Raw genomic sequence first — 18,325 nt, forward strand, 5'->3', positions numbered from 1 at the left:
AAAAATAAAAAGAAATTACTATTACAAAGTTTGACAAAGTGTAGTTGTATAATTGGTGCATGGAAAGGGTTAAAATAACAGCATTTATAACAGAATACCCTGGGGTGTCTAGTTTTCAAAAATATATGGTTTGAATGGGTTAAATTGAGTTAACCGGCTTCAAAGATGTTCCAAAGAGGAGATGGAGGCAGACTGACCAGATTTGTTAAAAAAGATTTGGAAATCATAAAACGCTGCTTGTACTTATTGCCCTATAACTTACAAAAAACAGCAAAAAAACATAAAAACATTGGGTATTTCTAAACTCAGGACAAGTAGTAGAATCTATTTAGCTAGTTTTTTTTCTTGCTTTTTTAGGTGAGTAAAAGATTTTTCAAATAAAAGTCATAAAATGTGTTTTTTTTTCAATTTTTCACCATGTTTTTTTTATTTTTTTTATAGTAAATAAGATGATACGATCAAAATAATGGTATCTGAAGAAAGCCCATCTTGTCCTGAAAAAAACAATATATAACTTATGTGGGTACACTAAATGGGTGAGGAGAAAATTACAGCTGAACACAAGCACCACAAAAGTATTAAAACAGCCTCGGTCCCACAGGGTACAAAAAGAAAAAACGAGCCCGGTTCTTAAGGGGTTAACACTCACTAGCTTACAAAATGGCCACCGTGCTCTCTGACCTGTGAGGCAATACAGAGGCGGAGCCACTAGTTAAAGTGAGAGGGACAATGAGATGCAGTATCCTACATTTCAGGTATAACACTAACTAAATTGCGTCACTTTTGCAAATAGTTTTTTGCAGTTCCGTCAGGGATCCCCTACGTTATTGGAGATTTATATGAACACACAAAATAATTTTTTCGTTAAAAAAACAAGTTCGTACAAATCTGAATGCACAGGTCTACGTGTTTTTTTTTATTGTATATGCATTTCACACCAGTAGCAACTAATGCAATCTTTATGCTGATTAGACTATCTCATTAATTATTATACCTGATATTATAATTATTACAACATCACTTTTGAAATTTTCTATACTTATATACTCTTTTATACACAAAAGCATGCAGTATTACCTCATTTTTTTAAAATGAAGTGTTTTCTTTTCATCACAGAGATCAAAAAGAATCATACAGTAAAGTAATCGTTCTAGCAGAGATACTGCCAGTTGTTACCAGCAATGTTGGCTTTGCAATGCACTTACAATGTCAAAAATGACATCAGGCATGCACAAAATAAACATTATGATACATGGCTCCAGCATCACGCTATCCCCATGTACTAATGCCACATTGTCATTCCACACCACCACCCAAGTAGGCTAGGCAGATGCATATAGCTCACAATGTCCTGACTGAAGGTTTACCAGCTGGACGCTACTCACTGAACCCTGAAGCTAAGTTTCTTAAATTTTTTACATTATTTAATAAATAATAATAGTTTAATTACTATTGTGGCCTTTACCATTTAGATATATATCTTAAATCATTTTTTAAATTTCAGAAAAAAGTTGTCAGTCATTGTTGAGGTTTTTTTCCCTAAAAGAATTAAGATGTTTCAGCAGTCTGCTGTATCAGGCAGTATATTTTCCGGATGGGTAATCAACTCATCAAGCTTGTATTATGATTGAACACTAATCTCTTTTTGATCTTTAGATGGAGAGAAAATGATTGCTGAGCTACTATTGGCTTCAAAGCAAAAGCATCCTTAAGTGGCCTGCTAGTTGCATTGTTCAGTAGGGAAACCAAAGATGATTAGTTGTGTCTGCGGGAAGGTGGCTTAACAGTAGGGAGATAATAGCTTCCTCTGCAAGATCCTCTGAAACACAGCACAAACAATGCCCAGTTTTTGCTGAGCTGTAAACATGCCCACTACACAGGCAAACATATTTTCTTGGTATTAAAACCTTCATACCTTGACCATTATAATGGAAAATTGAACTCAACCCAACAACTGGATTACTGACATTCAAAATGTCAGACAAGGTCTGCAAGGGGATTATGCTTTGGCAAGCAGTGCTAATTCACACGATAAATGCCAACCATAAATAATAAAAGCACTTCTGTATCTATGACATTTGTTTTGTATACCCCTAAGTACGTACTTATTTAATAATTACCTTATAATTATTATCTCCCTGTCAAAACCCCCCACATTATCATCACTGAATAACATTACAGAGGACTTAACGGAAAGGATAATTAAAGTAATCTATGTCACATATTATCTTTACATTGAAATATAATTATCTAGAACACTTAAATGTGAAACTGTTAGATAAATTATAAAAATAATGTTGCATACTCTCAAAAACATGCAATAAAATTGAATAAGTTTGCCGGGAGCTTGAGACACTGTCAACCCGAAAGACAAGAAATGCAGCAGGTTTAAGGCTGCAAGTACTGATCAAACAACTACTGAAAAGACCTACTGTGTTATGCTCCTTTGTTATTTTGTCTTAGAATAAATGCTGTGCACTTGAAACACATAGCCATTCCTTAAAAGTGCTAAAACACATATGTAAATATACATTACAGGGGAAATCCATCACTGTGTTACTCCATGAACTAGAGAATGAGTCAGCAAGATGCACCAAAGACAGTTTATGAAACGGTCTTGGGCTTTTTTCTATACAAGGTAATCCTGAAAATGCCAGATCTAAAGGCATTCCCGCAGAGATGGATACAAAAGCTTTCTACTAAATATAACTAGTACAAAGACTCTGCCTCAAGCGAACAAACAGCTGTGCAATCTTCAAACATTCCTCATCTAAAACTAGAGCAAGACTATGCACTGAACATGCAAATCTTACTGAAAGGTTCAAAAAGCAGGTGCCAACAAAGACAGCTTGTGGTTTCAGTGACACAAAAACATCCATATAATAGTCTATCGATAAATCAGTTGTCTTCTATGCATAGCAGCTTTTAAAAGAAATTGACAGATGCGAATCTTTTTTACTTGCAAGTTAAGGGGACGGCCAAGGATACAAAGTTTGCGCTGAGCTATGCTAACCTGTATTGGTTGATTGGAAAAATACATATATTTGGAATAACAATCCGCTCGGCACAAACTGGGTACTATGGCATGGCTATATAGATGATATTTGGATTATTTGCGATTGAGATTCAAAAACATTTAATAATTTCACTTCATATATAAACCATAATAATACAATTTCGTTTTTAATTCAGCATTAGATAACTACAGTATTACTTTTTTAAATCCCACTTTATTTATTACATGGGTACATATATTTGTTCAAAAACTTTTCTTTAAACCCACGGACAAGGGCGGGTTCATCAGCATACCTGGGAACATCTGGGCTCCGGCTACCCGGAGCCTTCCCTTGCGGGACACGGCCAGTACTGCACACTTACGTCAGCGGGCGGGGAGTGTCAAGACCCTGCGACCCGGAGGATTCGGGTCTTGTCCCAGAGAACTGGAGAAGCAGTGCTCACCCGGCAATCTCCAGGTCAAACCTGGAGAGTTCCCAGGTATGTTCATCAGACACAAATTGCAATCATCCATGATGGCTGAAAAGAGCCCCGAAGGGGCAATTTACTAGTATCATGCAAAACTGTTCTGAGGTAGATAAATACAAAGAACATGCATTCAGGGTGAATTTTTGAATAAAATATTACCTTCAGCTATATATAAGCTAGAAAACTAAAAAAGCATTTAGCCCCTAGTATGGTAATAAAGAAACAAAATGGCAAAGAAACAAAAGATTATGGTTTCTTAAAATGTTTCAATTGTAAAATGTCTAAAAAGATAGTGAATTTCTCTAGGCACAGGAAAATTGCTTAAAATTAAATAAAAAGTTACGTGTGATACAAACAATGTAATTTATGGGCAAATTCCGTTCCCTGCCCATTCGTTTCGGCCAAAAGTTCATGGACATGTTTTATTCGGTACAAAATTAATTGCCCTGTGCCCACATTCACTCCCGCTCACTCAAATTGTCACTCACACTCTCTTCTTGTTCACTCTCTCTCTCACGCTTTCTAAATGTTTCCCTAACTTCTCTGCCAACTGCTTCAGCATCTTCTTCTGAATCTTTTATCTTCTCCCTTCTCTTCAATCTTCTTTCTTCGTCCGCATCTCCGCAGACTTAACCCAGCAACTTCCACCAAAATGGCGGTGCTCCAATCGGGGAAGAGAACGTCACTGCAAGCGCCGCCAAATCCCCCTCAGGTGAACTGAGAGCAACATGGTGGTGCTTGCGATGACATCATCTCCCTGATCCTCCACCACAAGCAACACAATATTGCCCTCAGTTGGCGCTTTCGTTGACATCTTCTTTACCGCTTGGAGGATCGGGGAGGACATCACCGCAGCACCTCTATTTTGGAGGAAGTTGCCGAGTTATGTCCATGGAGATGCGGATGAAGAAAGGAGATACCAGATAAAGGACTGAAGATTGAAGATAGAATAGAGAGGATGAATAAGAAGATGCAGAAGCGGAAGTGTTTGGCAGAAGTGGACGGCAGAGAAGGTAGGGAAACATTTAGAAAGCGTGAGAGAGTGGGTGAACGAGAATGATAGTGTGAATGAGAGTGTGAGTGAATGTGGACCCACAGATTTTGGACAAAATTCAGCGCTTTTTGTTTCATTTTCGTCCATGGGGGTCTGGCCTAGTTTTCATGGCTTTGTAAGAATTTGAACTATTTATCAAAATTCGTTAAGATTGAATCATAGGATTTTATATATGAGAGAAACGAAATGCGAAAGACTCACGAGAGAATTTGGTCGGAAATTTTATTATGATACCATGGAAATGAATCATCTTGGACCAGGAATTACGCCCTAGATTAATTATACTTGGGAGGGTATAGGACAAAGGAAAAGTGAGGGAGAGTGATATATAGGAATTATGGCATATCTTGTATGATTCATTTTTGAAATTTAGCCACGGAGGAAGTCATTATACCAGACAAAAAGCATAGGGCGTTGGCTAATGGTTTTACTTATATACTGATTCTGTATGTGGAGTTCTGGTTTATGACTCGCCACCTTTATAAAAGATCTGAGAGCCTCACGGACCAAGAAGCCGAGATACATTGATACTCACTGTGATAGTGCCAGTAACCTGCACATTTTAACGCATTGTTGGCACTTGAGCTGGTGCAATAAAATTTGTGAGTGCATGTCAAATAAATATTATATTGCTACTTTTACATTATACAATGAGTCGTTGCAGAATGCATTCTTAGGGAGAGTATTTTTGTGTTTCTTTATAAGTCTGGTCTATATTATATTGTGTCTATCTTCAGTTGAACTAAGTTATGGAGCTGAGATACCTTAACACTAACAGTGATGAGAATCATTGAGCTACGACAGAGATCAAAGAAGGAACAGAACAGCATTTTATTAGCAAACATTTGGATACTTACCCCTGTAATGTACCTTGTCCTGCACTGAATAGTTCCAAATAATCCAAGAATGACAATAATGATGTGAACAAAATTGGCCAAGATTGGAGCCCACTGGTAGCCAAGGAAATCAAATATCTGTCTCTCCAGAATACAAGCCTACAACAAAAGGGAAAGAAAAAATAATTTTATGAAATAAAGGAACCATTGATGTGAGATGCTCAAATTTAATCAGCAAATATCCTTGGATGTCAATAAATATACCATTTCGTATATAGGATGACTTTGAACGTGTTGTGGATTATTTTTTGGTTCCTAGTATGCATTATGCTGGCAGACATTACCACCTATATTTTTCAAACATCTGTCCATCACTCTGAGAGTTACATAAGAATATAATAGTATTTTACAATCTTTAAAATATACAGTTCCCTGCACAATATTCCTTACAGCTTTATTAGCTGATATAGTAATTTGAAGCATGGCAGAAAATTTTATACAAAGCACATAGGATATCTAAGTGGAACATTATATTTGGCATTATTTCAAAATTAGATTAACACATAATCAAATGCACCAATTATTTATTTTACATAATATATATAATAGCCTTTTGATTATAGTTGTCCAGGTGGAAAAAATTACTTTTCTTAAAGGATCAAAAGGTGAACTTATTAAGTAAACAAATTATACAGAGTTGCAGTTGTTTGTTGTCACATCTCAGAGGTAAAATAGAACTCTTTAGATAAACATATCAGATGGAAATGAAGCATTACAAAAAGTGCCCACACTATTTTGCCTCAATGGCTTACTTCATCTGTCCTCCTGAAATATATATATATATATATATATTACCTTTAGGATGAATTGCCAACTGTGAGCCAGGCCTTTTCATGTAACATCAGTGCCTGACCTCACAAATGGTCATATATATATATATACACCAAAAATATGTGGGCACCTGTCCCAGTTAATGAGTTTAGGTGTTTCAGCCACACCCATTGCTAACATGTGTATAACACGAGTATGCCATTTCTATAGGCAAACACTGGCAATTGAATGGATCAAATTGAAGAGCTCCACTGTCAAAGGATGTCAACTTTGCCACAAGTCGGTTGTTCAAATTTCTGTTTTGCTAGATATGCTATGGGCTGCTGTAAGTGATATTATTGTGAAGTGGAATCATCTAGGAGTGACAATAGCTTAGCCACAAAAAGACAGACCATGCCCACTCACATAGGGGGCCTCCGAGTGCTAAAATATATATAGTGCTTAAAAACTGCTTGTCCTCTGTAGCATCACTCACCATAGAGTTTCAAACTGCAGCTAAAAACAAAATCAACACAAGCACTGTGCATCAGGAGCTTTACAAAATGGGTGAGCAGCTGCACACAAGCCAAATATCACTATAGGCAATTACAAGCATCAGCTGGAGTGGTGCAAAGCACACTGCCACTGGACACTGGAGCAGTGGCAACATGTTTTTTGGAGTAATGACTCGCGCTTCGGTATCGGGAAGTCTGATGGATGAATCTGGGTTTGACAATGCCAGGAAAACACGTAGCGTATGGTGCATATCGTAAAGCCTGGAGGAGGAAGGATAATTATCTGGGGCTGTTTGCTAGTATTTTGATAGGCCCCTCAGCTCCAGTGAAGGGTAATGTTCATGTTACATACAAAGACATTTTAGACAATTGTATGCTTTCAACTTTGTGGCATCAGTTTTGAAAAGGCAGTTTCCATATAAGACATTGTTTGATGGGTTTGGTGTGGAGGAACTTGCGCCTAACCTGCCATTGCCCTCGTTGAACACCTTTAGGATGAATTGCCAACTGTGAGCCAGGCCTTTTCATGTAACATCAGTGCCTGACCTCACAAATGCTCTTTTGGTACACAAATACGATCCAAAATCTTGTGGAAAGCAATTCCCAGAAGATTAGAGGCTGTTATAACTGCAAAGAGGCGGTTTTTGATATTCAAAACATATGTGTGAAGGTCCGGTGTCCACCACTATATATATATATATATATATATATATATATATATATATATATATATATATATATAACTTGTGTATTTACATTTGTATGAATTGTGAATTTACAGTGAGTTTACTGTTTACCTTTTACTGTTCAACTGATTTTTTTTGATTTATAAAATTTCAGGTGCACGGGCCTGCAGAACTACCTTTTGTAAAAATAATTTTAAAATTTAGCAGTTTTCATAATTCCATATAAGTACAGTTTTTCAAGTGCCGTTTTAAAAGCTTCAAAGAAGCCTTTAGTCTATGATAAAAACTATTGGTAAACACAATGTTCCGGTAATTGAGGTCAATTGCTGAGCTCAGACTAAATAGACAATCACCTCACAATTAGCACCAGCAATTAACAGCTAAAACCATTCTATTAATCCAGGAAAAATAAGCAGCCTCATAATCTTTTTCAAGCTCACATTTTACACTGCTTTGAAGGGAATGAAGACCTATAGAGACAGATAAGACTATGTCCCTAGGCCAGTCTTTTCCATTGACATGTTTTCTGCATTAGTTTTGCAAAATGCAAACAAAAATACAGGTTCCTTTGTCTGTTGGGTAACGTCTTTTCTCCACCTGTAAGATACTGCCACCACTTGATTAGGTCAACCAACATTTTTAGGACATACCTAAAAACAAATCTGCACAAAATTAACAAAAGTACAAGATTTCCAATGAACTTTTATGAAGAGATGTGCAGACAAAGACACAAATGTTGCGCTATTGTACACTTAAAAAAGAAAAGTCGTTTTTGTAATAACCCAGCCTCAATACAGATTACAGCTGATTAAACACACAATATATATAGTATGTGGATATTGTTCTGCTCATGTTGAGAAAGAGGATGTGCTGCTAAGTATCCACTTACTACAATTCTGTACAATTATTAGTCTAATTCTAGGAATGCTCTAATGCGCTGCAGACCGCTACTGAACTAATTATGACTAAAAAAGCATAACAATGATCTGATGAGATGCACATTTTATGTAAATTTCAATTTTGCTAATCCATCCCATTTTATCCAGGATACATTGTATATATTTAGCTATATGTATGCGGTATACACGAATTTTGTATCAATTAAATACTTTATCATAGTATACATACATCATATGTTCACTCTGTCAGCTTAAACATTTCCACATATAATACACATTTGTCTTCGGTTTATTTAAGTGTGATAAAGCAAGATGTTATCTTAACCATGTTATACTCAGTCAACATAAATGTGTACTTTAGACTATCAGAGACCCTGCTAATGGCTCATTTTACTTGCAACCTGCAGCAGGTCGATGTCCAGGAAATTAGCAGACTGATTGTTAGATTGCTCAATGACTACTTCATCATTGATAGTCTTCAGGAGGACGATTAAACCTCAGTCCCATTCTTCTTTTCTTTAGCCTTTGGGCGTTTGTCATATCCCCCTCCACCATATTACCACTATTTTGGATCCCTGGAACTATTTAATGTTTTTGCTATATATATCATGCTTACCGTTGCTTCTTTGTATTTTGCACGAGTGTCTCAGGTGTACCGTTTCTATTTTACACTGTACACAGTGTATATACTTAGTTAAACTGGTGATGTTAGTGTTCTACACTGCCTCATGGTTTGCCTTGTATGTAATGTACATGATGTCCTTGACCTTATATCAGGTACATTTTTGAGACTTAGTACCAACCCCTAGGCTTGACTCTCCTGGTCCTCTCCTCAGACATTGGACTTGCAATATCCCTTTTCACGTAACCTTACCCACCCAAGTTTCATGTCTGTTGCAATATCAAGTTTTTTGCTCCCATGGGGCTGTTTAACATGTTGTGTCATGATTACTGCTGCTGCTTTGTATTATGCATGACTGATTGCCTTAGATGTACTGTTTTTATTACTGATTATACATAAATGCTAGTCTTGTATATAGCTGGTTAAGCTGACAATGTGTGTGCTCTTTTCTGTGTCACAGTCTGTCATGTTTATATGTATGTCTTTGAATGAACTCAATCAAGACTACTGCAGATAAGCAAATTGTCAGATCAAACCAAAAATGTGCAGTTTAGCAAATAAGATGCACCAAATTATTGTACATGTTTCTGTGTGGCAGATGGCAAAAGATGTAAAACAATTTTAGGTGTTAAGTGACTTCCTTTTTTCACAATCTAAGAATTGGAAAAGTGTAACAGCCATTTACTTAACTTTTGACATACAATCTGTGCATGTGGAGGGTGTTTTATAATATAGAATCAGACTAGCATAGTCTAGCTTTCTAGATGTGGTTGTAAAATCCTAACATTGGGCTTGTAGCCTAACACCAATGGCTCAAGCATTGGCGTAGTTCCAGATCTAGCTTAAATACATGAAAACGCACAGTAGGTAGACAACTACAAAGTAAAAATAGCTAAATTGAAATGTTAAATATTTAATTTTTCAATTTTATCTAACTACTAACTGGATAAAAACAGAGAATGGGTTATGAGAGGCAGCAACAGAGCATGTCACAGAAATCAGCAGGAAAATGATATGTTGGATGGAGACCATTTCTCAAACAGTGGGAAACCACATAGATAGATGTTCCAATTATAGCCAAGTAACAATAATTAACTTAAATAACATATGAAGTATGAAATGTGCTCCTTGGGATATTATAACTCAAGAAAACTACATTTGTAATGTTGATTCCAACCACTAATTGCTCTGCTGGTGTGATGACACCTCTTTTGTGCATTCAATGACATTTATTATCAACAAACAAAAAATGAAAGTGCCTCCAAACGTTGCACAGAAAGGAATCCGAACATTGCTCAAATTGTGAAATAAAGCTTATGGCTTTAGCTGTTTAGTTGTCTGTATATGTGGCATGGTTATCCAATTTTGCGTATCAGTAACACATTGTAGGACCTTTTTGTTTAAATTACATGTAGGTTTTAATTTGTGTTTAATATATCATTTGTGACAGTTTCTAAGAACTGCTTGTTGTTAGTTCAACAAGTGGTGCAATCCAGACAGAAACCAATGGACTACTTCCAATGTCCAAACAATTATTCTTAAATAATACTAAAAATACTTTGTTTTGATGACATCTGTTTTGCTTGAACGAGGGTTAATGATAATAACCACTATTATATTGCTAAATACCTTACACTATAAAAATAACAACATGCTGTGACACTTACTTGGAAAATAAAGCCATCATTTTGATTATGTATTCATTTTTTATTTCTTTCTAGACTTTGCAATAGTCCAATTACTAATGATTACCTGCTCTTAACTTGTATAACTATCCTGGAGCCTTTCTTTCATTAACTTTGCACTAGTACATTTGACTCTGTATAATAATGATTTTTTCCAATTAATATAACCGGTGAATGAGCTCAGAAATCTACAAAATGTCCTGTCATGTTGAATTTAAACAGTCATCTGTCAAAACATTTTAATATATTTTTCTTCCTTCATTGCCTGAAGGTATGTTTAAGATTCAACTCGTCTGCTGCACGGAGAATGGCTAAAGCATTTTTGTGCCTAGTGAAACGGTAATAGGCGATAATGTAATGGCTCTCATATTTCAGCGAATTTAAAATGCGAGATACTTGTGTTTATGTCTAAATGATGAAGCCTGTGAAAAGAGCTAAGGGAATTTCTTAAATCTCAACATCAAAGTCTTACAAATATATTTCGCAGTTTACTGATGTTTTATCATTTTAAATTTTTCTGTCCCATACAATTATGTATAAATGTAAAACGGATAGTTTATTTAAAAGAAAAAGTTCAAACAAGTAATCAAAAGTCCTGGTTGCAAATTCACTAAACTCAACTTACATGAGCACATTCAAAGAAGGTTACTTGCAAGTACCTAATGTCCTCCCCCAAATCTAAATTAATAAAAAAATGGGTGTACCCGGGACCACCTACTAACCAGGGGAGGGGCCAGTGACAGCGCCCTTTCTCCCCTACCCTGCGCATGGTAACATTAAGGGGTGATTAAATAAAACTGGGGGTATATGCCCTTTGAAAAACCCTAAGGGAGGCCTGTGCCATGAGGATGGCACCCAAAGGGTGTAAAGAAAAAAGGCTCACTTACATTTTTTGGACCCCTGCAAAAATACAAAATAATCTATCTCCTCCTGATGGCATTATCTTCTAAAATGGGCACTGGCTGCACAAGACCATTCTTAAATACTAATACGTGTCTTTCAGTGTTTGAAGCACTTATTGCATTCCATAGACTTCCATTGGCTACACAGAATTAAATAGGCTCAATTTGGGCAAAAATTGACTGTTTATATTTTGCGTCTAGGTTTTTATTTTTGGATGGCTTCTTTCCATTGACATAATATTAAGGATGGGCAGTTTTATTAACCATCACTGTAAGGGCAATCAACTTCTCGGTTAAAAGACCCAAATGTCACTTGTGCCATGATGCATTTTTTTTAGAATATTACTTGCAGTTCTACATATATCCACCAGGTTGTCCAGCATATTTGCCCTGACCACATCTGGATTATTTTTATGCCCAGTATAAAATAGTCCTGCAAAATGGCTATGCAAAAGGAGGAGAATCGGATGGCACAGAAAGGAGAGATTGACATGTTTGATATAATTCAAGTAAATCAGAAGATAAGCAAAACAAAACACAATAATTAAGCTCTGGACAATGGTTTTCATGTTTTTCTCGAGCTATTTGTGTATAGTGCTTTGATGTTTTCTCATGAATCAATCACCATTGGCAGAAGCAGGAACTGAAAAATAAGACCATGCACCTTACCATGTTTTAAAGTGAAGAAACTGTCAAAGATATTTTGCAAAAATAGCTTTTACAAATGTTGCATTACCACTGACTGGCAGGTCAATGTGAACACTCCAATTGATGTCCCCTGGGAAAAGAATATGCCACGTATTTCATACCATCAGTCCTTCCATGAATCAATCACCTGGCCTTTTGAGAGCAATAGCGCTGGTTTATGTGCTTTAGACACTGGGATATTGTGGTTATTCTATATAACCAGTGAATTTCATTGTCATTATATTACTGAAAGATGAGTGAAAATTGTTATGTGCAAAGCAAGACGTGCTCCAAAGACTACTCAGCATTAATTTAGAATTTTAAAATTCTATATTGTTTAAAAGGACACCAGGATCCCATAGTTATGCTTGAAAAATAATACTGCCAAAATTGTTCTTTTAGGATTTTAATGCATGAATTCAAATAAACTTTTGTTTGTAAGGTACATATAAATCGTTCTAACTAGATGCATATAACAAGAAATAAAGAGTTTCTGCAAAATGTAAATAAAAAGTAATTATGTGTCAGTTTCCTACTTTTGGTTTTATCAGCTTTCTAGATCAACTTTTATTAGCAAACCTTCTCTGATGATTCCCTGAACATTCATTGAGGGAGACATTTATGACAAATTTTACAGTTGTTACAAATTTAACTTTTTACACATATGCTGTTGGAAATGGAATTTATATATATTTTTTTGATTACAAAATTCAGCTACATGCATTAAATGAGACCGTAATGCAGGGATTTTTCATAAGGATCTATGAAGAATACTAAGTTTACCTCAAAGCAGTACTGAAAGAATGTGGAGTCCCTGTGGAGTGTTTTTATGTGGAAATCATATAAACAAATATATTATTATTCCTTTAATTTAATTGCTTTGGTATCTAGTGTTAAATTATAAATAATTACACATTTAATAATAATTTTAGTTATATATCGTACAGTTTTTTTGAAGCCCAAATTGCTTTTATCATTTTATTGATTTTATTGGATCAACAGCAACAAATTAACAGATATAGGAAAGGCTGAACTTGATGGACGCATGTCTTTTTTCACCCTATATAACTATGTAACTATGTAATCATGTGGAACAAGCGAGAGGAGCTCCAAAAGTGGTAGGGTCACAGTGGACAACAGGTCACTAGGCTTCCTCTTCTGGGGCTACACTCATCATAGCCTTCTCTCCCTGGCCAAAGCCTAAGGAGGCCCAGATCTTCTAGAGCTTACCTGAAGTCTTCAAGAAGAGGTGGCCACAAGCCACAGCCCACCACCCACCAAAAACCAGTCTCCAGGGGCCCAGTTCCACTGTTGCATTTCCAATAAAATGTTACCATATGAATAAAAGATAACATGCATGGACAAAACAAACAAAAAGTGTGCAATGTGAACAAATGTTCTGTACTAGCCCCAGTAGAAACAGAAATAAGGAGCATGGAAGTATCCAGAGTGTTCATAGTGCACTTAGAAACACAGCTGTGACATGAAAGTGTACAATATACCATCACAGTGCTGAGTACCCCAGTGGATCAAACAGGGGGCTCTAAGTACACCTCAGGCTCCAAGGCCTGCTCGGCTTTAAGGCCAGAGCATCAAGCTTTCCCTCTCTCACAGGCGCTTACTTGATCTTAGCCAACAGATTTTATTAGTATAATACATTTTATTTATGGAGCACCAGCTGATTCTGTTGCATTATTACAATTAGGCAGAGCGAAAATGTATAATAACTGATTATATAAAAAGTTACATGTCAACACACACATTAATATATACTACTACAGAATGAGAGGAGGGCCCAAATCTTGTAAGATTTGTTAATATTTAGTTATTCCATCAACTTGGTATAAAGGGTGAGTGGCCTATAATTTATCTAAAAGGAGATTATCACCGTAGAGGAAATTTATAACGGACCATTAAAGCTGGCACTAACTAGACTATCTATGTGATATAATTAAAGGCGAGAAGTATATTTCAGTTATCGAATTACAAGCAAGCTGCAGTAGGAGTTTCATAATCCTCTGAATGAATAGAAATGGTATAATGACAATTGAGGTATCCTTAACCCAAACTTTGGAAAAGCAGATAAGAAAAATGATAACATATTCCATTCCTGGACTGCCTGGGTCTAATCTATTTTTCAAGATCTAGATGAGCCAAAATGTAACTGCATGGAAGTGTGAACCTCACCTATCTTCATTAGTATGATTTTTGTTGCTTTCTTTGCTCTGAGAGTTTTCTCTGACAGAAAAATGATGATAGATTAAAGAAATATTACTTTGCCATCAAGTCCATACATATTGATAAAGTCCATACATATTGAATAAGAATATCTGCAATTATATACTATACATATAATTTAATATGCAAGCAACTCATCAATGTAAAAAAAATACAGGCATGTTAAGTAATAATTTTTTGCAATTTTTTGGGGTAATTATAGAACAAACGAAAATCAGCTTTCGTGGTAATATTTTTCATGTAGAGAAGGGGAAACTGGGAATGGAGCATTTTTCTATCATCATAATTTTTATATAATGCACATTGCGATATAAAGATGGGGGAATTGCATATTTTAAGAGGCGATGTGCTTTAAACTGTAATCATTTTACAATGTAATCTGCATAGATTTGAGAAGGTAGCTAAAACTAAACCAAATTGAAAACTGCACTATATTGCCAATGTATACCTAATATATAGAAAAAGACAATTTAGTGATGCGCAGTGAGCCAAAAATCTCTGATGTAAATCTGGCAGTGGAAACAGTCTAGACAAGATTTGTTCTTAGCAATTTTTTGGCTCAGTTTCTATAATGGCAATTTAAGAGTAAAATGAACAATTTTCATCACTTTTGTTAGAGATGCACACTAATCATTTGACTTAACATCCCACATTTGCTCCTGGTACAGCTCAAGTCATGTTACAACAGTATTCAGAAGTTGTCACATAACATTTCACGACACCAATATACATGCAGGTTTTGTTTTTTTTAACAACAAAAAAATTATTTTGTAAAGATTATATTTTTATTGGCTAACTGAAATGTAAGAGATTGCAAGCTTTAGAGACTACCTAGATTTTTACCCTTCAGGCATATTATACATTTGTAGCTGTAATCGCTCATGAATTTAAACAGTAATATGCAGACAGTCACAGCAAGATACAGAGATTGTGCATTTGAGATTCCATTAGCACAGTAATATCAGGAGGAAATGCAAATTTAGGATTTCTTTATAGTGTCAGTGTGAATTGTGTCATTTGGCACAAGCAGCCTCTTTTGGTGTTATAAACGGTTGCATTCTACGTGTGTGCATACAATAAATTGTGTGGACACAGGCACATAGTGTGGGATTGTTTATAAAACTTAAAAAGGATGTACACAGACGTAGGGTAGATAGTGATGAATATTAGTCTCGAGACATGGAGCAAAGGGTGAGCATATGGCTCTATGTGGCATGAAACATAAACAAAATCAACAAAATGTGAAAATGTGGAAGCCATTGGAACATGACAGAAAAAAAGCCTATAGTTATTAACCTCTGGATAGCATGAGGTTGGGTCTACTGAATTCAGCAGCCATTCTACTTAGTTTTACTAATATTGTTACCTGCTGCACCTACACCGTACCAACAAATAGATTATACAAACTTTTATGGTATGGGGAATATTAATCTTGTCAGCAGGGCCCGATTAACGTAGGCGCTGATGAAGCTGCAGCTGACTGGGCCTATACGTGGCCGATGCGGCTGCCAGGGCCGACTATAACGCAGGCAAAAGAACAGCTTCCACCTGAGCCCGCAGTTGCGACCGGGCCTGGTACTCTAGGGCGTCCAGGTAACCTCCGTGATCATTTCCGCAGGGGCCCGCTACTTACCTGTGCAAGGGGAAGCAGGAACCCAGCAGACACACATACACAAGGGTTTGGGGGCATTCATTCACAAGCGGGTGCTGGCTGGGACATCACATAAATCAATACTAAAGGGGTCTGTCTGGTGGGATAAATATACAATGTGGTGCTGGCTGGGGGCATAAATACACAATGGGGGGGTTCGATGGAGTGCATAAATACACATGGGGCTGGCTGCATCAATACACAAGGGGGGCAGCTGTGGCCATCACATAAATCAATATCAAAGGGAGGGGCAGGCTGGGGGCAAAAATACACATAGGGCTGGCTAAGGGTAACACACAAAGGGGCAAAAACACAAAAGAGTGGGAAATTTAAAAAAATATATTGTTAGCTTATCCCGTCTGGATGTGGGTGTCTGTGAGAGAGCCTGTCCTGGTATTTGTGTGTTTGGTTCTCTGTGTGGCAGAGCCTGTCCTGGTGTGTGTGTTTGGTTGTCGGTATGGCAAAGGCTGTCCTGGTGTGTGTGTTTGGGTGTCAGTGTGGCACAGCTTGTCCTGGTGTGTGCTTGGGTGTCAGTGTGGCAGAGGCTGTCCTGGTGTGTGTGTGTTTGGGTGTCAGTGTGGCACAGCTTGTCCTGGTGTGTGCTTGGGTGTCAGTGTGGCAGAGGCTGTCCTGGTGTGTGCTTGGGTGTCAGTGTGGCAGAGCCTGTCCTTGGTGAGTGTGTTTGGGTGTCGGTGTGGCAGACCCTGCCCTAGTGTGTATTTGGCCATCTGTTTCCTGCCACTTATTTACTGTAGGAATAAATCGAACTATTTCATTTTTACTTATCTAGAAATAAAACCCCCTCCTGAATTTGTAGTCACTTCAAAGGACAAAACTTTCTAGGCCCAGAAATCAGCGAGAGGAAAAGTAAAGATTTTGTGTTATTAACTGTATTTCAATCTGCATATCTTTCTAAAAAGGATTAGTGGCACTAAATTGTGGCTTCAGGTTTCCCGCGTATGATGACTTTTTTTTTTTTGTATACTTAGGTACTCCCAATCCCATCACATAGCATTCTATCTTATACTGTCTGCCTCGCACTGATGTCATCTTATTCCAGTACACAAGGATGCCGATGAGTTAAGATTCTGTCTATTCTGTGATTTTTATTTATTTCCATAAAAAGGCCCACCAAAATCCTCAACACCAGGCCCATGATGCTCTTGTCCGAAATGGACAAAAGGAAGCTAAAAGATCAGACGTTTTGTTCAAAATTCTTGGCTTCTTTCACTCCTATTCTCTCACACTCTTTGAATGTCTCCCTACCTTCTCTGCAACTGTTCCCGCTTCTGTGTCTCACAGATAACCCTGGGTGAGTTTCGGTAAAAATGACAGAGCTTCCAGTGACATCCTCTTCCACAGATTTGAGGGTCAAGGGAGAGGACGTCACAGGAAACTCCACCAATTTGCCCTAAGATAACCTCCAAAATGGCTGAGCTTCTGGTGATGTCCTCTTCCTGGATTGGAGTGTAATGAGAGAGGACGTCACCAGAAGCTCAGCCATTTTGGTGGTATTTTACCGGGGGGGGGTTATGTCCACTGTGTAGGAAAGAGGAAAACAAGAAGATGTGAGACATGGAAGCGGTTGGCAGAGAAGGTAGGGAGACATTCAGAGAGAATGAGAGAGACAGTCTGAGAGAGTGTGAGAGTAAATGTGGGTGTCGAACAAAACATTTTATATCCAAAACTAAAATGCCCAAAAAAGGAACAAAAGGAAATTGTTCTTCAAAAATGTATGGGCCAAAAAGAAACTGAAAAATCCACCCAAAATGTATATATATTTAAATATATATACTTGGGTGTACTAGTATTCTAAGAAAGTACACCACATCCATTAAGGATCTTCAGCATATGTGACATCTCTTAGGAGAAAAAATGAGATGGGGAAAAAGTTATTTGGTAGAATAACTTTATAAACATCAAACGGCAAGGTAAGAAATAACCAAAAAATAATAACCTACACAATTCTTTTTATTTTAAGTACATTTAAAATCATTTTATTTTAAATAAATCTCTCTTAAAACAAACAACTAGGTTAACCAATGGATATGTTCATATTCAATACAGTAAATCATTGTATAACGCACGTAGCTGCATATTCCATTGTGGAAGAAATACTTATATTTTACACACAAAACATCATTAAGTTAAAACTAAAATATTATGACTTAGTTGGCAAATGAACTGATTGCTGTAATATAAAACCTAAGAAAAACAAATACAAATCATACACTCTGATATAAAATATAAATTTAGA

At 36.8% G+C, this 18,325-nt stretch overlaps 1 protein-coding gene across 1 annotated transcript in view; it reads right to left on the bottom strand.

Moving 5' to 3' along the window:
• The window catches only part of LOC149288034 (sodium/potassium-transporting ATPase subunit beta-1-interacting protein 2-like), a 308,237-nt gene that overhangs the window by 165,575 nt on the left and 124,337 nt on the right, over nucleotides 1–18,325 (bottom strand). The window contains exon 2 of the mRNA XM_089492144.1: nucleotides 5,395–5,532. Coding sequence (XP_089348270.1) covers nucleotides 5,395–5,532 — 138 coding nt within the window. The remainder of the gene's footprint in view (nucleotides 1–5,394; nucleotides 5,533–18,325) is intronic.

This window comes from Sceloporus occidentalis, unplaced genomic scaffold, assembly GCF_023333645.1.
Source record: "Sceloporus occidentalis isolate IW3139 unplaced genomic scaffold, rSceOcc1.0.p SCAF_54, whole genome shotgun sequence".
In the NCBI taxonomy this organism is placed as follows: Eukaryota; Metazoa; Chordata; class Lepidosauria; order Squamata; family Phrynosomatidae; genus Sceloporus; species Sceloporus occidentalis.